Source organism: Bufo gargarizans, chromosome 1 (assembly GCF_014858855.1).
Source record: "Bufo gargarizans isolate SCDJY-AF-19 chromosome 1, ASM1485885v1, whole genome shotgun sequence".
Taxonomy (NCBI): domain Eukaryota; kingdom Metazoa; phylum Chordata; class Amphibia; order Anura; family Bufonidae; genus Bufo; species Bufo gargarizans.
This window is the reverse complement of record NC_058080.1, coordinates 212,972,631-212,989,233: the sequence shown is the minus strand read 5'-3', so window position 1 is coordinate 212,989,233 and position 16,603 is coordinate 212,972,631. Positions and strand designations below refer to the sequence as shown.

General features: G+C 40.5%; 1 protein-coding gene across 1 annotated transcript in view; it reads right to left on the bottom strand.

Moving 5' to 3' along the window:
• SEC24D (SEC24 homolog D, COPII coat complex component) overlaps window positions 1–16,603 on the bottom strand; it is a 90,215-nt gene that overhangs the window by 26,961 nt on the left and 46,651 nt on the right. Inside the window, exons 11-14 of the mRNA XM_044305112.1 lie at window positions 15,345–15,469; window positions 7,531–7,722; window positions 6,770–6,863; window positions 1,152–1,268 (exon numbers count right to left, since the gene is read on the bottom strand). Of these exons, the coding sequence (XP_044161047.1) occupies window positions 1,152–1,268; window positions 6,770–6,863; window positions 7,531–7,722; window positions 15,345–15,469 (528 nt within the window). The remainder of the gene's footprint in view (window positions 1–1,151; window positions 1,269–6,769; window positions 6,864–7,530; window positions 7,723–15,344; window positions 15,470–16,603) is intronic.

Genomic DNA, 16,603 nt, shown 5'->3' with positions numbered 1-16,603 from the left:
CCTATGCACCTCTTGAGGACAGCGTGATGTATTTGGGGGGCTTTGTTTGCCATACTGACAGAAAATTGCATGCTGATAATCGAGTCCCAGCCCCAACATTCGCGTAGTAAGGCTATGTTTAAATCACTTTTCTATCATCCGCTAAGCAGATCCGTTTAACAGAAAAAACATATATTAATAGATGCCGGAAGGACATCCATTTTAAATAGACTTCATCGTTTAAAAAATAACAAAACAGAGTCTACCGCGCTTTTATGTCTGCAAAGCAAATGGAGACTGATGTATGTGTTTTTTTATGTAACACTGAAGTCTATGTAAAACTGATACAAATGATTGTCTTTCCACTGGCATCCATTTGTATACATTTTAATGGATCTGTTAACTGAATGAGAGAAATGTGATGTGAACATGTTCTGGTGATATCTTGGAGACCAGCTCGGTTTAGATCCAATCGCTGGGGTAACCAATCTCTGAAGTATTGTCCGATTCCTGTCTCTCTCCGCCCATTTCCTGTCTGAATGACATTGGAGGAGGTAAAGAAGTGTATAGATGTACAGTATAGGTGTACATTTGGCTGAAATGAATTACCCCCTTCCTACATGTGCCTCATAAATGAAGGGGCTAATGGATGACACTGGGCTAACTGGACTGGGCTCTGACAACCCTACCTCGTGAACACAGTGCTCATCTAAAACCAAAATGGTTGCTGATGCTGAGGAGAAGTACAGGATGCATTTGTAGGGTAAGAATTTTGAACCCGTATTACCAAGTCAACTATATAAAGGTGAACACTACATCTGCACAAAATCTCCAAATAACGAAAATCCAAAAATCTAGTGATTTATTATCTATTATCCAGTGGGGATCTGCAATGAACTGCTTTTGGGTGGATAAATCATGGGATTGTTCTTGAGACTTTTAGAGTGCTGCTGCTTCTTTTTTGGAGAATTTGTGACAGTGAAGGTTTTGGAGTCCAGTTTTCTGAACATATTATGTATTTTTGCTGTGGTGAATTGTCTTACATGTACATGGAGGGTTCCAGGTCGGCATAAGTACAGTAAAACAACCCAGTATTACACATTGTTAGAGAACTGCATCGGTCCTGGCTGTCGGGTCATTTCCAGATTCAGAACACTAAACTCCTAAAATACCTTTTCTTTTTCAGTGTTGATCAGTCTTCTGTCATCTCTGTTCTTCAGTTTTCCTGGGGCTTCTGCAGTTGGAAGGGATGAATGGAAGATGAAGAGCTTCCCAGCACATTCTGCAGCCTGGCAGTGAAAAAAGTGAAATGATTTACATGATATATACCAAGCAGGAATTTTATATATGAGACGATATTTGTCCATACACTTTAATACAGTTTAGTTTTTATCCTGATAAGTACATTTCAGTTTTTACATGTCTCTCAGGGACAGCCCTAATATAAGTTAGCACTTATTTAACATGGAGGCATTTAGAATAGTTGTACCCTATACTTTTCATCCCTTTATTTTCCTGTAGAATATTGTGACTTCCCGACAAATGATGCTGGGGGAGAGAAGGACTGGATGTGTTCAGTTTTAACAACTGATCCCTTTGTTGGCGCAGGAAAAAAGCTACCACAAGAGGTGTATGGCAACCGGTCTTTATTACAACTGCATGGCTGGTGCTCCTTTATCTGTATTTAAAAAAAAACTGGTTTGCCTGGAAAGCAGTTGTCTGGGGCTCTAGTTTATGAGGCAGCAATCACATTGTAGTTTTTTTGATGTGCAAGAAAGTTTTCTCTCTGCTACCCAATAAAAACACACATGCACTCAGCTGAACCGAGCATGTATATGTATGGGGGAATCAGGAGAGTTAGATGTTGGCTGACAGCTATTAAAGGTATATGGGTTCCTTTTATGCCTCAACTTTACAAAACAAGAATACAACTTTAAAGCTTACCTGAGTTTTCAAAAAAAAAGTCTGCATAATGGCTGTGCTTCATTGTACAATTATAATTGTGAAGGAGCAGGTCTTTTTGGGCTTCCCTAATGTCTTCCTCAGCCATATTAATCCCTGTTTCAGCTGCACAGCTAGATGCATTTCTCTCACAAGCAGGCAGTTTCTCCCTTTTGCCAGTACTGTATGCAGTGACCACAATTTCCTTACTTATCACAATGTTTTTCTTCTATGGAGCTCAAAAAGCTGATAAGGAGGGAAAGATCACACTTACAGACACCAAGAAGCTTCTCTGCTCTTCAGAGGCAGTATAGAAGCAGTTCTATCAAGCTCAGGAGCTCAGCTAGCTCTGACACCCCCCATTACATGTGAACCATCTTCTGTGTTACTAGAGACGGATCTAGCCTAACAGGCTTAGTGGCTATGACTTACATACATCTTTTTTTAGGGGAATGCAGGCAGATTTTTTAAAGAAGTGATTTAGAAATTTGCTAATTACACCACTCTCTATTAAATTGTGTGCAAGTAAAATGACTCTTTAAGAAAAAGGCAACAGTTCTTTTGTCTCCTATAATGAATGGATGGGTCAGGAAGTATGGGATGGGGCACAAAGAAGACCAGTAGCCTCAATAAAATAATTGAATAAGCTAGGAGGGGAACCCAATTTTTTGTATTGTCTGTTCTATGGATGATGCTGTGGTGTGAGTAGTCCTTAAACACAGAACAAATATGACTGATGGTGAAATCAGCAGAATTATTTCTGATTTGCATTGACAAACAAAGCAGTTTTGATGCATTTTTTATGTCGTTGAGGTTCTTAAAAGTGTGCATTCATTTAACATGTTTCACTTGTAAAAACTGCATCGAAGCCACAACATGTTTTTGCAATGTGATTCAGATGCTGGTTTTGACCACAGTTCCACTACTACGTGTGCGCATTAGGCCTCATGCACACAACCATATTTTGTATCAGTGTCTGATACGCATTTGTTGTGGATTGCACACAGACTCATTAATTTCTATCCGTCAGCAAAAAAAATAAAAATGGACAGTTCAAGGGTGTCATCCGAGTGCTGTACGCATTATAGAACATGTCATATTCTTGTCCGTACTGCAGAAAAGAATAATCATTTCTAGTAATGGGAGTAAGAAAAATGCACATGGAAAAAGTGTATAATGAGGCCTAATTGTAAAACTTACTACACTGACTCCTTAACAGTTCATATGACTAAATTATAGCAAAGATCACTCATATCAGGAAATTATGGGAAATGCATAAAAAGAGAAAAATTCTTATACACCGGAGCACTATAGCATGAAACAATCTCCCACCCGCAACCTCTGTCCATGGACATCTTTCTTGGACACCAAAAACCACCAAACACCAAAAAACGACAGTTTATAAATGAAAAAAAAAAAAAAGATTTTGGAGCTCAATGTACATTAGTAATTGTTCAGAACTTTTTGATTGCTGCCTCAAACTACAGCCCCAGACAACTGCTTTCCGGGAAAAAACTGTTTTTCTTATACAGATAAAGGAGCACCAGCCATACAGTTGCAATAAAGACCCAATGAAAAAAATATTTTTAGCTCAACATGAGTACAATACAATGCAATAATAAAAAACAAATTGCCTCCAAAGGTGTACATAGCCTTTAAGGCTCTGTTCACATTTCCGTCCGAGGTTCCTTCAGGGGTCTCTGTTAAAAATGTTGTTAAATATGACAGAAAACATAGCAAAGCATGCCAGGTTATTCTCCCCATCGTAATGATGGGCACTATAATGGAAATATGATAGACCCATTATAAATCACTGGGGTCCGCTGGGCGTCTCTGGTGTCTGTCATAGGAGAGTTCCAACACTCATGGAAATGTTTGCAGGGACTATGAACAGAAAAATCACTAAAATAAAGTGGCCTAAATGGGAGGAAATGCTCAAAAAGCCCAAACACTGTGGCGTGTTTATAACCGGGGGAGCAATTCCTCCGCATGTGATCTGTTGCTAACGGCAATCCCCAGCAAAAATGCATACAATGGAGGATGTCGGCAGCGGACCACATGCATCACAAAGGCATCCTACACAAGATGGAGTAGTGTGTGGATGAAAATATACAAATACTAGAGGATTCTAGTGCACCTGGTAGCCTGTGTCATATGGCCTGTTATAGGTGGGGCATGCAGACCTATCCCTTCTCCCACTGCATGAGTGATCTCACTATGGAGGTATGGGGGAGCTTGGCTGTGTGTTATATCTTATCACCTCTCAGACCATGGTCACACACCGTAGGGTAGTCTAGTGGTAGGAACCCATGCCACGCTGAGATACCTTGACGGTGGTGCAAAAGGGCTCCGTTGTGTTCCTGACTGGACTACATTGGCTAAAGTCACAGTTTTTAACATCAGCCTGAGGGATTAGACCAGGGGTAGGCAACCTCCGGCACTCCAGCTGTTGTGAAACTACAACTCCCAGCATGCATACTTGCTCTGCTCTTCTAAGAACTTGCACAGAAATGAATGGAGCATGCTGGGAATTGTAGTTTTGCAACAGCTGGAGTGCCGAAGGTTGCTGATCCCTGGATTAGACAGTGTTGTCAGTTGCATATCATTGTGGTGCACCTTTTGCAGCGATTTAGGGACTATGAACAGAACCAAATATGCAAAATGGGTTGCAATAAGGACCACAAAGTATAGATCCATGACATTCTCTTTAAAAATTTGGTTTTCTTATATGGAGAACAGCATTCAGGGGGTGTAAAACTGTCATCTTATATGTCAGTTATTTATAGGCCATTGAATGTATAGTTATTATTATAGAGCTTCTTCTTCAGGAACTTTGAAGTGGCTTTATCTGTTGATAACCAAATGGAAAATGGTAGCAGCATGTGAAATGTATCAGGTTCAGCCATAATATTGAAACTATTATATATTACACTGGTGATGTCATTCATAGCTTTTTCATGTATGCCTATTAGTATTTCAGGTTTAGCGGAGCTTTATGTGCTTGCACTCAGACAATTAGCATATTTTTACTGCAAACTGTAGAACTGTGTTCTCACATAGTCTTTCATTTGTTTTCAGCATGTTTATGACATTGATATGCAGTTCTTTGGCTTTCTAATGCACATTTGTATGCAATGTATTCTACAACGTGGCTGATGAAATACACAGGAACACCTAAAAATGTAAAATTAAAGCTTACAAAGTCTACGCAAGGTAATGGGTTTGTACTAAACTGCTGATAATGTATAGTTTCCAAATGTGGAAAATGTATAATTCTATATTAGTGCTGTATTTAAAAAGTAATAGTTCTCCCTGTAGAAGTAGAGTTTTTATTTGGGTCATTTATTAAGACCGGCGTTTTAAATGTCGGTCTTAATAACCCTGATCTTGATGAGCCTATGTTATACAGAGGCGGCGGCTGCTACATGACTTAGGCGCATCCATCGCCAGCCTAAATCTAAGCTAGCTCCCTTGCTGGCCTAGATTTAGATAATTCTCTATGCCTAAAACAGGTGTAGAAAATGATAAATGACCTTCCCCACCCACGCTATGCCTTTTTTTTTTTTATATAGAATTGGCGTGGATGGGGAAGAAGTTGCAGATTCGGCCTCAAATCCCATTTGTGGCCGAATCTGCCACAGATATACACCAAAATTAGCATATATATATTCATAAATGACCCCCTTCGTGGAGAATTAGGATTTATAATTTTCTAATAACTATTTCAAATTATTGTATTGTGGTAAATAGGAAAGGGATACTTACAGCCCATAGTACTATCTTCTACCTGCACTTCACCTTGTACATACCAGCAATGATAGAACATTTGCTCACTTATCTTTTATAGAAAAAACACATGTTTGGAGTAAGTATATATCACACTACAGTTGTGTATACTGTTTTCCCGTATTTTCTAGATCTACAGCCATATTGGGAATCATATGCTATAGCTTTGCCCATGATGTCCATAAAATCCAAGCTAACACCTTTAGTCTCCATGGTTTTAATAATTTTACGCCCAGAACATGAATAGAAGTACTGTGCACTACACATACTGATATCCACTGGTGAGAATTTACTGAAAAGAGGTTGTCCAGTTTATGAAATCCATTTTCACACTACCTACAAAGGCATTATAAGTGACTGGGCATTAAGCTTGTTACAATAATGGGCGCTAGAACAGTAGTGCATAAACATTAGTAGGAACAGTCTATATTAAATGGCAAAGGGAACTTGACCACATTGTATGGCTGAGACAGCTGGCACTGACTGCTGGCACTGACTGGTGGCTGAGACTGCTAGCACTGACTGGTGGCTGAGACTGCTGGCACTGTGACTGGTGGCACTGACTGGTGGCTGAGACTGCTGGCACTGACTGGTGGAGGAGTGAGAAGATGACACTTGTAGTCTCTGTGACTCAGATATTTACTGGCATTTTGGATAACAAAGATCTTAGTGTATTTAGTTCTGGTAATTACATGATGATATAAAATGTAGACATAAATGACATGTATGAACTCTACACGTCTAATACTTCTATATTTCAGAGGTGTTGTACGTCTCAGGCTCTGCTTGGTCAGATACAAAAGTGTAAAGTGATGGGTGACATTTTCCCAATGTGCCAGGTGACTACTTTCACAAAACATATGGGTATGGGTTATAGTCAGATTTTTTTATTTTATAATTCAAGTGTTATTTATGTTTGCCAAAACTGTGAAAAAAAATAAAACGGTTACTGAAAATCTTTATAAAGCATAAATGAAGTGTGTTGAGGGTGTTATCTTCTCACAGCCGTTATCAAATAAAAAGATGTGCATTTAATTAATTAGTAATATAAAGACATTCTAACCTTTAGTGCCTCCATGCCAGCCTGGATAACGGGGGCAAACACAGTTTCACTTTCATTGGTATCTGCAAATATATCCGGAATCTGACCCAGCAGACTGCAAAACAAAGAAGTCATCCTGTTAATGTAGCTCATGCAACTTAAAGGGCATCTGTCAGCAGTTTTGTACCTAGAAACTGGCTGACCTGTTACATGTGCGCTTGGCAGCTGAAGGCATCTGTGTTGGTTCCAGGTTCATATGTGTCTGCATTACTATGAAAAATTATGTTTTAATATATACTAATGACCCTCTAGGAGCAACGGGGGCGTTGCCATTACACCTAGAGGCTCTGCTCTCTCTGCAACTGCCACATCCTCTCCAATTTGATTCACAGGGCCAGGGAGGCAAGATCACGTTTACAATGCCTGGCTCTGTCAATCAAAGTGAAGAGGGTGCATCAGTTGCACAGAGAGCTGGGCCTCTAGGTGTAATGGCAACGCCCCCGTTGCTCCTAGAGGCTCATTTGCATATATTAAAACTTCATTTTTCTCAGCAATGTGGGCAAATATGGACATGGGATCAACATAGAGCCCGTCAGCTGCCAAGTGAACATGCAACAAGTCAGCCAAAGTTTCATAGGTACAAATCTGCTGACAGATGCCCTTTAATATGCAGCAATATAGAAATACATAACTATCCTAACTCGGCTGGAACTCTTAGACTTCCTTTACTGACTAGTGAAAGTGGTAAGTTAGTTCACAACATTGTAGGGACTGTACATTACTTGTTAATGACTGTTCTGGATTCATTAAAGTTGACAAGAAAACCATCCAGCAGAGGCAGAAAGACTTCAGCCACGTCCGTCACCACCATCATTTGTGGCTGGGCCAGGTTGCTGTTCACATTGTAGAAATGCAGAAACTTGTTGTAAGTGACAAATCCCACACGGATAGCTGAGGACTCGGCATTCTCTTCTCTGCAGAAAAACAGAAGACCAGGTAATGAGATAATGCTGCAGCAGCAGGTAATAATATTGCAATGTATCTTAAAGAGTCATATTTCCAAACCAGACGTAGTAAGTCCTTAATTGTGGCATATTGTATTCCAAAGCCAGCAAACCAGGGGACATTAATTCATGGAAGTGTGCAACGCAATGTGTCACAATCTTTAAACTAAGAAAAGTTTTTGGTTAAAGAGGACCTGACACTACAATACAAGTACCTGGCAATGTAGGGCATGTTGAGGAGATGTCCTCCCGCTTTTTTTTTTTTCAGTGGGCTGCTCCGTTGCCCGCTGTGCCTCTTGTTCTAGTCTCCCACCCTATATGCTAATCCATACCATCGGTACAGGGAAGAGGAGACGGCTGTTTCTCAGGGGGCGTCACCTTCTCCCTGGCTTTGAGATGTCCAATCACAGCAGAGCATGTCACAGTCAGGAAGAAAAAAAGCTCACCTTCTTCAATTTTTTTTTATTTATTATTGCATTGTACGCATTTTGAGCTAAAAAGATTTTTTATTTAGCATATGCCATCCTTTTTTCTGTACAGAGAGATGCTCTAGTAGCACCTTTTAGATTTTCTGTCTTTTACGTCAGACCAGGAGCTGACGGGCTCCTTATCTCTGCTCTCTGACCTTAAAAACACTCATTATAGCTCAGTTTTTATCTTACTGATACAAATGTGGCTTAAATACGTTTTTATGACCTCTCAGTAGTTTAGAGATAAGGTTTATTAGATGGGCACAAAGTGAAAGTACCAGTCACACAGTTAGAAAAATGGTTAACCCTTTGGTACAGAATGTCTCAATATTTTTAATAAAGGCCAATTGAAAATGTGATTGTTAGCCAAAAATGAGTAAATCATATGCCATCATAAACAAAAGAAGAAAAAAAAACTTGCCTCCGACGATGTCCATAGTCTTTAGCAAACTGGATCCCTTGTGTTATATGAGATTATTTTCTGCTATGGAAATTTCAATAAATGTCTTTCAGAAGGTCCAGTGTTAAGCTGGCCATGCACCTTACAATCCAATCCAATTTCGGCTAGATTGGCCAACCCTCTAATGTGTATAAGAAGGTGCGCTGTCAACAAACAATCATTTTTAATAGGGCATAAAAGATCCCATCAGCTGGCAAATTACTGTTTGCTTGTTTTGCTGATCGGCATGTTTTTTTAGACAGGCCAATGATTGGAAATGAACATTTCCTTCAGCCGAAAATTGACCCGTGTAAAAGGCCCTCAATCTCTGCAGATGTTGACTGGTCTCTTTGGGTCATAAAGTTGGGGAATATGCCAAAAATGTATAAAACTATAGATTAGTGCTTGATCACATTTATTCTATTGTTGTTCTGCTAAGTAGCAACCTATCCAGCCTACAGATCTTAACCATTGTGATAATTAATAGATAATCTACATTTACAAGTCTGATAAGTCTGATGTCATGATTAGAGATGAGCGAAGCTCTCAAAAATTAGATTTGGCTGCTTCACCGAATTTCACAAAGAAATTTGCTTTGTGGCGAACTTCTTTGTCGGGAAGAGCGTTTCTTTGTGAGTAGCAGGCGCAATGATGGGGAATGGTGATTGCCCCGCCCCCGTCATTAAACCCCTCAGATGCCATGTTCATCGCTGATCGCGGCATCTGAGATGACCAATGAGGGCTGTTAAAAAAATAATAATTTAATACTCACCTTATCCATTTGATTGAGAAGAGTGTGCTGCGGCCATCTTGATTAAATATTCCAGTGCGAAATATTGCGTAGTGCATGATGACATCATCACGCCAGCCGGTGTGGTGACATCATACATCACTGCACACAAGATTTCATGGGGGATCTTCAATCAAGATCGCCTCGGACTCTTCACACATAAAATGGATGGGGTGAGTGTGAATTTTTTTAAACGCAAAACGAAGCACGAGTAAAGTCGGCTTTGCGGCAAATCAAATTTTTCCTGAAATTCGGATCGAAGTCCACTCCAAATCACTCAACACTAATCATGATAACTATGCAGTCATTTCTAGAGAGACATTAGCTAAAAGGAACAAAAGATGAAAATGTTTCATCTGTATGTCCGACATCTGATCAGAAACAGGAGCACTCAATACAATGCTGCACATTTAATGATGTATTTCTGACAGTTTTCTGGTGTAAATACATTGAAATAGGGATCGACCGATTATCGGTTTTACCGATATTATCGGCCGATATTGAGGATTTTGACTGTTATCGGTATCTGCTGACAGCGCTCTCCGTGTTCCCTCAGCAGCAGCACAGGGGAGAAGGAGCAGTGTCTCCCTCCCCCTGTGCTGCCGCTGCAGCCAATGGGAGGACAGGGGACAAGAGAAGGGGAGGGGCTGTGGCCACTACGCCACCAATGAAGAGAAATCTCTCATTCGTTCAAATTGAACAGGAGGCGGGAGCTGCAGAATGACATAGCTGGCTCCCGACCTCTCTGAGCTGTAGCTGCGATCCTCGGTTAACCCCTCAGGTGCCGCAGATCGCAGCTACCTCTTATAGAGGTCGGGAGCCGGCTATGTCATTCTGCAGCCAGCTCCCGCCTCCTGTATATGAATAAATGAGAGCTTTAACTTCATTGGTGGCGCAGTGCGCCCCCCCAAGCCCCCCAGTATATTACTCATTGGTGGCGCAGTGCGCCCCCCCCCCAAGCCCCCCAGTATATTAATCATTGGTGGCGCAGTACGCCCCCCACCCCCACATTAAAAACATTGGTGGCGCAGTGCGCCCCCCCACCCAAGTCCCCCCCTGTATTAATCATTGGTGGTGTAGCGGATTCCCTCCCCCCTGCTCCTCCGATCGGAGCCCCAGCAGTGTAAGCCTTATCGGTTACCATGGCAGCCAGGACGCTATTGAAGCCCTGGCTGCCATGATAAGCTCCATGCTGCTGTGTGCACAAAGCACAGAGCAGCAGGGACAGTGAGAGCTCCTATTCACCCTGATAGAGATCTATCAGGGTAATGATTAATACATTAATGATTAATACAGGGGGGGACTAGATATATCTAGAGATCTATCAGGGTGAATAGGACAAGGGTTCTAGTCCCTAAGGGGGCTAAAAGTTAGAAAAACAAAAAAAAAGTTAAAGGGAACCTGTCACCCGGGATTTTGTGTATAGAGCTGAAGACATGGGCTGATATATGGCCGCTAGCACATTCGCAATACCCAGTCCCCATAGCTCTGTGTGCTTTTATTGTGTAAAAAAACTGATTTGATACATATGCAAATTAACCTGAGATGAGTCCTGTCCCTGACTAATCTCACGTACAGGACTCATCTCAGGTTAGTTTGCATATGTATCAAATAGGTTTTTTACATAATAAAAGCACACAGAGCTATGGGGACTGGGTATTGTGGATGTGCTAGCGGCCATCTAGCAACCCATGTCCTCAGCTCTATACACAAAATCCTGGTGACAGGTTCCCTTTAAAAAAATAAAACACCAAAATATTAAGTATAAATGAAAAAAAGATTTACAAAAAAAAAAACCTACACATTAACAATAAACATCAATTTTCAGCAGATTTGTGTAGGAATTTTTTATTTATTTTTTTAAATGAAAATTCCCAGAATATCGGTATAAATTATCGGCTATCGGCCTGAAAGTTCACAAATTATCGGTATCGGTATCGGCCCTAAAAAATCAATATCGGTCGATCCCTACATTGAAACAAAGAAGCCCCTGTGCTAATTGTACTATCTTATTTGAAACTATCTGGAAAAGTGTAACCCAATTAGGTAGAAGGATCAATATTAGAAAAGTGGCAGAAAACTTCAAGGTTTGAGTGTTATTGGCCCATACTACAATCCGCATGTATATTAATAAATCTTCCCCAATTTTCTCTCTGGTCTCTCCTGATAAATAGATATAAACCATCAGTCCATAAACAGCACATCTCTAATGCAATATTATTACTGAAATGGCTTCTTTTATAAGACATATTGAGGATAAATATCACAACTGCAGTAAAACGGTCCTGGACCTAGAATCAGAATTACAAGGTAAGTATAGTTTTTTTATACTGGAGTTTTTTCTAATCTGAATAATTTTGAGGGTGCATTAAATGATGTATACATTGGACGTCATCCAGTAAAAACAAGTGGAAAATGCCCAGAAGATGAATCAGCTTTAACAGGAAACAACTATTATCTGATGTGGTTTCACTCTGGCAAAGAAATTCAGTAATTGCACTTTTCCACTGGGAAAAAATCAGAGAGAGAGAGGGCTTTCTGTAGTGAGATCATAGATTGCTCTGCATCACTGCAGACCCGAGATCCCAATGACTACATGTTAATGTATCTAGGCTTGTACTAATAACAGATCGAATTCACAATCACAGAGAGAAACAAGCAGTTAGTAGATAAAAATACAGTTAGGTGTGCAGTAGAGAAATAGACAAATAGCTAGACAGACAGATTGATATACCGACTGACAGACAGACCTTACAAGACTACCGTAATTTACATATCTCTAAAATCCTTTTTTAAAGAAAATAAAAGCACACAGCCCTATAGGACAGGTATATTGCGGACATGCTAGCGGCGATCTAGCCGTGCATGTCCGCATCTCTATAGCTTAAAACTCTATAGCTTAAAACTTGGTGACAGAATCCCTTTAACAGCAAAATTTGCAACAGGTGTTTGATCCATGAATTGCCCAATAAATATACTGGTTCAATTAGGATTGGTATTTAAACAGTCCTCCTCATCATGCTGTTCTTATTTTGACATCATGAGACCAAGAAGACACCTAACAATTGATCAACAGTACCTCAGACAGAAGTGGCCACTGAACTTAGAGTATCACAGAGGATCATCAGCCGGTTGCAGCAGAGATACAGAAAGACTGGAAGAGTCACAGAAAGGCACACAAATAGACGTCCTTTGGCCACATCCCACACTGATGACTGCTTCATTGTGAACAATGCCCTGCGGGACTGGATGATGAGTGCCACACAACTCCAGGCACATTTAAAGGAGGTGAGAGGCACCCCAAGTGTCACGTAAGACCATTCAAAACCATTTACGTAACAGCTTTTGCATGTTAAACCCGAAAAAAGGTGAAAAAAAAAGTTGAAGTCCATAAATGGCGGATCCGTTTTTTCCAATGCATTTTTTCATTGTGATCAAAATCCTGATCAGGATTCAAATGTAATCCGTTTTCACACGTTTTTCCGGATCCGGCAGACAGTTCTGGTGTCGGAATTGAACGCCGGATTTAAAAAACGCTAGTGTGAAAGTAGCCTAAGTTAGAGAAGCAATCTAATGATTGCTTGTTCATGTTCCCTATGTGAACTTTTAAAAAGTGAGAAAAATTAAAAACTGTTTTTAAAAATATAAAAATAATTTTAAAAATGCAAATCACGCCTCTTTCCCCCAATTAAAATATATAAAAAAATAAACATCCTGGGAATTGCTGCGGCAGAAAAACGCCCATACTATTTAGCTATAAATATATTTATTCCATACGGCAAAATGGCGAAAAAAAATCAAATTGAACAATTTGTCGTTTTTTGGTCACTTCACCTCCAACTAAAAATTGAATAAAAAGTGATCAAAAAGTCATACACACCCCAAATTGGTATAAAAAAAATTAGCCCTCACACAGCTTGATACACATAACTATTAAAAAAAAGTTATAGGGGTCAGAATATGGCGATAAAGAGAAAAAACTCATTTTGTTTCAAGGTTTTTATTTTTTTCAGTATTAAAACACAAGAAAAACTATAAGAATGTGGTATCGCTGTGATCGTACTGACCCCGAGAATGAAGAGCACAAGTTAGTTTTACCGCATAGGGAACGCTGTAAAAATAAAGCCCACAAAACTGAGGCAGAATTGCATTTTTTTCCAATTCAAACCCATTTTTAATTTTTTCCAGCTTCCTGTACAATATTAAACATTAGAAAGTACAACTTGTCCAGCAAAAAAAGTCCTCATACGGAAAAAAATAAAATCTATGGCTCTAAGAAGGCAGGGAGTGAAAAACTAAAATGCAAAAACGGACAATACTCCATGACAACAGATATAGATAGGAGATAAGAGTATATGTTGAGCTGTGTTCTAGTCTTGCTTCATAGATAGTTTGCACTTATGTGCTCTGCCTAGAAGTACTAGCACTTGACCAGAAGGTGGCACTAAACCCCAATAAATCAGAAGCCAGTTTACCGCGCTATATACACAGTACATGCTGAGACTCTACAGAGGCGCTGAATTCTCCGCTGCTACCCGTGTGTCTCTTTGTTATTCTATCAAACATTTCCTTAGTAACCCCTGTACAGTACATTTTGTGAAAAGTAATAAATGTCTGCTTAGGTATGGAAAGTTATCAAATGCATTAATGTAACTGTCGCAGAAGATGGATTCTTGCTGCACTCAATAATTATCTCATATGTGTGGGAGCAAAGCACCAATGTGAACATGTGGGTGCACGCTACAGGATACCATAGAGCTAAAGAAATGGTGCCGTTTTTTTAGTGCATACCATCATTTTTTTCATATAAAGTTAGCTTTATGCCAGTAAATACAGGCCGGCCAAGCTGGCATTATGCTGGCACCTCTATAAAGTATAATACAATGCAAGGACTGAATGAAGTTTATGGATTTACACTGCTCATGTAGTCGCTACAATGTTCACCAGCTATAGTAATACTGGAGCCCAAGACCTTCTTCACTCCCATTAGCTGCCATCTAGTTTCCCCTTATCAGCCATCTTGAGCTATAGCATTTGCCCGAGTCCACATGATTAAACTGGAAGGAAGGAAGGCTTTGAAGGCATACTTTGGCGGTCCATATCTCTGCTATCTGACATGGTGTGACTGCTATCGTGTGCTGGCATTCAGCCAACATCTTGACACATTTCCATTGTTAAGGCATTTGCACTTAAAACTACAACTTGGAAATACAGATAAAATCTTCAATCTGCTCCGAAAAACTGTGTGAAGAAAAAGTATATAAGGGTCCAGTGAATCACAGATCGACCATCCAAATTTCTACTCTGAAATCATACTGGTCAATATCTACTGTAGACCACTCAATGCGCTTGTCATATCTTCTATGAAGGGTTAAAAGATGGTCATGAGGATGAGCAAAATAAATTGGGAGGTTACACAGACCAAATATTATATTCTTGGCTGCGAAACGTAAGACCCCATGCTCATGGACCCTGTGGGGCAGCACACAGATTCCTTACAACTCCCTTCTAAAGGCCCTTTTAGACTGGCCAATTCAGCAAGCGATTGTCGGGGAGGAAGCATTCCTTCCCAACAATTGCCTGCTCGTCAGTGAGGAGTGCAGTATGGGAAGGAGCGATCGCTAATGCCATGCTCTCCTGTTGGTATCAGAAAGGCTGGATTTTAACCTTGTCTGTTCCAGTGCTTTTGCTGAGATAAGCAGCAGCATGTGTCTAACAGAGGCTTACTTTCTTCTTCATGGTGCAATCGTTTGACGAATCGGAGCTGATCAGGGGAGGTGGATTTTGTTAGTCCTTGTTTAGCTCTCGTTTCCTCTATGATTAAATTAAGGCTCAGACATTGCTGACCTGAGATAACTCATACGGTAACATGGTATGGTGAAACCATCCTCACCTTGGCAGTCTATCCAGTAGAGTCTTGAGCTCCTCACAGATCAGGCGAACGACACCATTTTTAATGTTGCTGTAGGACACGTCTATCATGAATATATAGGCAGGTGGATTGGGAGGCTTGTTTTTCTAGAAAATAAATATTAGTTTATTATAAATAATAATACAGTATTTCCAATAAAAGAAAGTCTGCCCATTTATCTTTAAACTATGAAGAGGGGCAGATCTCATATGCATATAGCGGGTCATTTATTAAATCCAGCGTTTTAGATGTCGTTCTTAATAACCTTGTGCGCTGATTGTGAATCTGAAGTTATGAAGAGGCACTCTACATAACTTCGGTGCATCCACAGCCGGTCTAAAACTACCACCAGTTCCCTTGACTGGCTTAAATTTAGACCATTTTCTACGCCTAACACAGGTGGAGAAAATGGTAAAGGAGATTAGCCTACCGGCACGTCCCCTTCCCCACCATGCCTCCTTTTTTAGACCTGGTGTGAGCAGAGAAAAGTCGCAGATTGCGGCGCAAATAACCTTTAGTCCGCAATCTGCCCCAGAAATATGCCAAAAATAGGTGAATTTCTGAGAGAAAATGACCCCCCATAGTTCATAGATCTACACTGGTTACTTTATTATCCTGTGGCTGGCATTTACTAGTGTGAGTGCACCTAGATTTTGGTGTTAACTTTTCCCACAATGTGGAACGATCTAGGTCAAGGGAAAGTTTCTCTGCGTAGTATAAAAAGAGGTGTGGCTTCTCTGGAAATGGGCGTGGCCACCGGTGCAACATTTGGCATCAGAATTGCACCACATTTCTGGCGTAAAAATCTGTCTCAAAGTAAGCCAACCAACAGTTGGTAATAGAGTTAGGGCTCGTTCACACGTGTGCTGCCCGTTGCTGTATTGCGGATCTGCAATACACGGGCACCGTTCCGTGTGCATTCTGCGTCAAGGATGCGGACCAATTCACTTCAATGGGTCCGCAAATCCGGAGATGCGGAATGGTAGCATGGAACGGAACACTACGGAAGCACTACGGAGTGTTTTCTGGGGTTCGTTCCGTGCCTCCGCATCGCAAAAAGATAGAACTTGCTCTATCTCTTTGCGGAACGGACGAATCGCGTGAATGGGTCTCCAACATAGCTGATACTAAATTACTGAGGAGGAAAGGTTTCATAAGAAAGATTTGGCTACAATGGCAGCCACAGTTTTTGTCATGTAGTTATACAAAAAACACACATTGCGAAGTATAGAATTCAACAT